At 30.1% G+C, this 4,760-nt stretch overlaps 1 protein-coding gene across 1 annotated transcript; it reads left to right on the top strand.

Annotated features, from left to right (window-relative positions):
* Positions 1-665: 665 nt before the first annotated feature.
* On the top strand, positions 666-4,187 carry LOC111641114 (patched domain-containing protein 3-like). Its single transcript, XM_023387232.1, has 3 exons — positions 666-816; positions 892-1,206; positions 2,983-4,187. The coding sequence occupies exons 1-3, from the start codon at positions 666-668 to the stop codon at positions 4,185-4,187; spliced, it is 1,671 nt and encodes a 556-aa protein (XP_023243000.1).
* The last annotated feature ends 573 nt before the right edge of the window (positions 4,188-4,760 follow it).

Raw genomic sequence — 4,760 nt, 5'->3', positions numbered from 1 at the left:
TTTTTACAGTGAAGAAATTCATAGAAAATACATTCTCATATGACTCATCTCAATTTTCTGATCAGCTAAGAACTCCTGATATACCAAATTCTCTGATAATTTATCTGTTGGAAAAAGACAAAGGAAACATGTTTGAAAAAAATATACTTTCAGAAGTGAAATTGGTCGATGAAATCCTACAAAATATAAGATTAGAAACTGACGGAAAGACAATACAATATACAGATCTCTGCACACGTATACACAAAAAATGCTTTGAAAATCCTATTATCGAAGTGATTTCAGAAACGGGAATTGATTCCATACTACAAAAGAGAAAGAAACTAAAATACCCTGTAGATATAGATCTCTTGTCTTTCACTTATAAAGCCTATTTTATGAATTTAGGGGGTGTAACAGAAGATTATCACAACTTCGTAGAAAAAGTAAATGCCGTTTCTTTATTTTATGTAACTGATGAAAAAAATGAAGTGAAAAAGAAATTATTTATAAAATGGGCGGATCATGTTTGTGACACAATTCAAAAATATAATTTCACGTATATCAAAGCTGTTCCAAGTTTTGTTCCAAAGACAGAACAAGAGTTTCGAAAAGAATTTGATAGAACGAAACCAAAAATTGGAGGTTTGGTCGCAATTATGATTGTTCTTTCGATATTTCTCAATATGAGCAATAGCTGGATAAAAAGCAAACCTCTGCTTGGATTGGCAAGTGTGGTCAACGCTGGCTTGGCTGTATCGTCGTCTTTCGGATTAATGGCTGCATCGGGTGTTGAATTCACTTACTGGAATGCTACGATTCCATTTTTAGTTCTTGGTAAGTAAATCAATGTTGCTGCAAACGTACATTAGCGATAACGTTGAGATATTACGAATTTTGCATGTATTTCAGTTACCGAGATAGATGATGCTTTCGTATTAATAGCATGTTGGAGAACCACAGATCCCAGAGATGCGGTTGAAAAACGCATCGAAGTAACATATGGAGAAGCAGGAGTTTCCATTACTCTGACTTCACTCACTAATTTCATTTCGTACTGCATCGGAATGATGGCTCCATTTCCTTTTATTCGAATATTCAGTTATTATACTGCAACTTGTGTACTTTTGAATTTTGTATATCAAATAACGTTTTTCGGAGGATGCTTGGCAATAAGTGGATATAGAGAAGAGCGAAATCTTCGTTCCAAAAAATTTGTCAGATGTGGTAAGTTGAAATTCATTTATAAAGAAAGATAACCTTTGTTAAAATAATTATTTTAATTTTTGATATATAAGATGATGTTTGAAAGATTCTTTTAGAATACAGGAGTAATATCTGTTATCTGAATTTTTTATTACATAAGTTTAGTTTAGTTAGTTCATATTATTACATCTGAAGTGCTTATAGAATGTTACTGTTTTAATGGCCTTTTGTATTATACTACAAATATTGTAATTAATATAAAATTTATATTTAATCGTGTGTTAATTATGCTGAATATAAATGTTTGTGGTTGGGAGAATGCAGAGAATAAATAAGTGACGGCGTGGTGATGAATATCAATAAAATGTTAGTATCCAATTTGTCACATATTGATTGATATTTAATGACATTTTTTTTTCATTATATTTGAACGCATTAATAATATATTCAAACAGCGTATACAAAGAAAAACAAATAAAAATACAGATCGTGATAGTGAAATACTTTCAGAAATTGTAAAACAATAAAGTATCAAAATTATTACACTTATGGTACTTTTTCTTTGAAATAGTTAATACTTGTCTCTTTCTGAAGCGAAAACCAGCTTTCGATATACTAAAAACCTTTAAAAAATATATAAATATAGAATGTAATTACTCATAAACTATTCATAGTAGTTTGCTACGATGAAATATTTTATTATTTTTTCCTGTTCAAAATGATTACGATGTTTTTCGATGTATTCCATTGTTTTCTTGTTATAAAATGTTAAATAACGCTCTACATACGAGTATGTAACATCTTTCTCTGCCGTTCCAACAGATATGTCTACATGAATTAAATAACAAATTCTTTAATAGTACTTTTGCAATAATGCGATTCCTTTGCCTAGACAATTATACAAATAAAAATCCATAATACGAACCTATAAAAAGATTAAACTAATGCCTAAAAATTATTATGAGATAATTCTATAAACATTAATATAATTTTTTGCCGCTTTTAAATGTTCTTAGTTTTACCTATCTCTGATACCCTTACGCTTACGAATGTAAACTGTTTCCATTATAGCTGAAAGAACAAAATATAGCCTACACCTTTAGTGGCAAACGGTTCTCATGAGTGCCCAAAGTAACAAGTCTAAAAATTTCATGTAACATGGAAACATGTGATTCGAATTATCACCTATTTTTCAAAACTTATTTCGATTATTCTTCGAATTGACCTTTATAAATCACCTTTATATTATGCATTCCAGTTACATCATATTTATTTAATTACTTTGGTATTGTTATTGAAATTCTAAAACCTCGGCACGCAATTATTTTAAAAAATAAGTATGCTTACTCTACATCACACCTGCACAAAACTTTTCACTATTTTGACTTACGTTAACATAATGAAACGTGTAAATAACAACTATATGTTAATAATAGATCAATACATTAAGAAAAGTGCTTCACTGCACATACTCGCTCAGTACTCGTTTATTACAAAACTAATATAATAACATAATAACTTTAGTTTGGTTTATTTACTATTTATTGCTAAAAAAATAATTTTTTGATTTAAATTAGAAAAAAATACCAGTTTTCTGCTACATTGTACAGTGTACATAAGATCGACTTATGTCATCACCTTCAATTAATTCTATGTAGAAATATTAGTTCGAACCGTAATCTATTAGTTTACTACCTATTGAAAATTTAAAAAAACAATTTATGAAATTTTATATAATATTTCTGATTTTTTAGTATGTTTTGCTTCATATTTAAATTTCAAACTTTTTCATTTTAGAACAAAATGATGTAGATAACGAGAATAATAACGCCAAAGAAGAAGAATTTACTATGACATATTTTAGAGATTCATTAGGAAAAATAATTTCCAATCCTATAGTAAAGATAAGTATTATTATAATTTACATCATTAACTTATCATTCGGAATATGGGGCACATTTCACATAGAGCATGGTATTAAGTATGAACGTTTATTTCCAAAAGACTCTCTAATTACAGAAGTTTACGGTATTAATCTAAAGTACTTTAGACGTTATTCATATCCGTTTCACATAATTATTAATGGAACGTTGGATTACTCAAATATAAATGTACAAAAATTGATAGAAAATCTGTTGACAAAATTCGAGAATCATCCAAATATTGCCGGAGAAGAATTCACTGTGTCTTGGTTGAAATTCTACAAAGAATTTCAGAAAAGTCCTGTAGCAAAATTTTCATTACAAGGCTACAATATGTCAAACAAGCAGGATTTTATCGATGGACTTCGCGATGTGTTCTTTAATATCCGAGCAGCTCAATCACTGTCTAATGACATCGTCTTTAATAACAACAAAACTGACATCTTATTCAGTAGATTTTTTATTATGGGAAAAAATTTGAATACTTCTTACACAGAGAGAGATACATTAAGAGATTTATTGAAAATTGCTGAAAAATCTGAAATTCCTGTACTTGTGCATTGTGTTATGTCAGGTCTTATCGAGCAAGGAATCATCATTGGAGAAATAATTCAACAATTGTTTTGGATTACTGCTATACTGATAACAACAGTTTTTCTATTGTTTGTACCGAATTTATCAGTCTCAATTACTGTTGCAATATCTGTGGTATCTGCAATGGTAGAAACATTAGGTTATATGTCGTTTTGGGGAGTCAACTTGGATATTATATCAATGATAAGTCTTATTCTTTGTGTGGGATTCAGCGTAAACTATCCTGCTCATATTTCGTATGCATATGTCATGTCACAATGCAAAAGACCAAACGAAAAGCTAAAAGATTCTCTATATCGTATTGGTTTTCCGATATTTCAAGGATCTTTGACCACGGGAATAGGAATATTGATTTTATATTGTGATGTATATTTTCTTTGCACATTTGCGAAAATTGTAATACTTGTTGCTATGGAAACGGCTTTTCATGCTTTGCTTTTTATTCCTGTTATTCTTTCTATCGTTTATGCTATTTTCAATTATTGATTAATTTGTTGTGAAGTGGGAAATTTTTATCTCATACTAATTTTTAAAAATTGTAGGTAAATAGGTTAAAGGTTGTGATATTTGTGTTTAGTAGTGATAGTAGAAGTAGTACTTCTTCCAATGATACGTAGCATAGTGGGCTGCAATTGTATTTCATCTGTTTTGATCTTGGGATAGTGCTTCATCTTACTACCATGCGAAGTATAACCGAGGTCTTCTCATGGTCGCTTGTCACCAACGGAACCAATTTCATGGCTAACCGATCCTATTATTTTTCATACGAAAAATTTGGCCGGCAAGTCGTACTCTTTTTGATGCTACAATGCTATGAAGTTTACACATCTCAATTTTTTTCGAGGATTTCTTCATTGGCGATATGATCTAAATATCTATTTATTAGAATTCGTTGTAAGCATCAATGTGGAAGATATCCAGCCTTTTATTAATGTTTCATGAAGCCTTCCAGGACTCACTAGCTTAAATAGCTATCAAAATCACAAACGGAATTTCGTTCTCAAAGAGATGGAAGGTGGATCAAATCTTGTTTATCCACCAGAAGACGGTCGCTGTCCT

This window comes from Centruroides sculpturatus, unplaced genomic scaffold (assembly GCF_000671375.1).
Source record: "Centruroides sculpturatus isolate CEXI.00-Female unplaced genomic scaffold, Cexi_2.0 scaffold1361, whole genome shotgun sequence".
Taxonomy (NCBI): domain Eukaryota; kingdom Metazoa; phylum Arthropoda; class Arachnida; order Scorpiones; family Buthidae; genus Centruroides; species Centruroides sculpturatus.
The sequence above is the reverse complement of the archived record's forward strand: the minus strand, read 5'-3'. Positions and strand labels throughout refer to the sequence as shown.

Bases quoted from the DNA above. Each gene is read 5' to 3' on its own strand.
- LOC111641114 (XM_023387232.1), top strand. From the start codon at position 666: ATGAGCAATAGCTGGATAAAAAGCAAACCTCTGCTTGGATTGGCAAGT. The intron at 817-891 runs GTAAGTAAATCA...CATGTATTTCAG, and splicing joins GATTCCATTTTTAGTTCTTG to TTACCGAGATAGATGATGCT. The intron at 1,207-2,982 runs GTAAGTTGAAAT...TTTTCATTTTAG, and splicing joins CAAAAAATTTGTCAGATGTG to AACAAAATGATGTAGATAAC.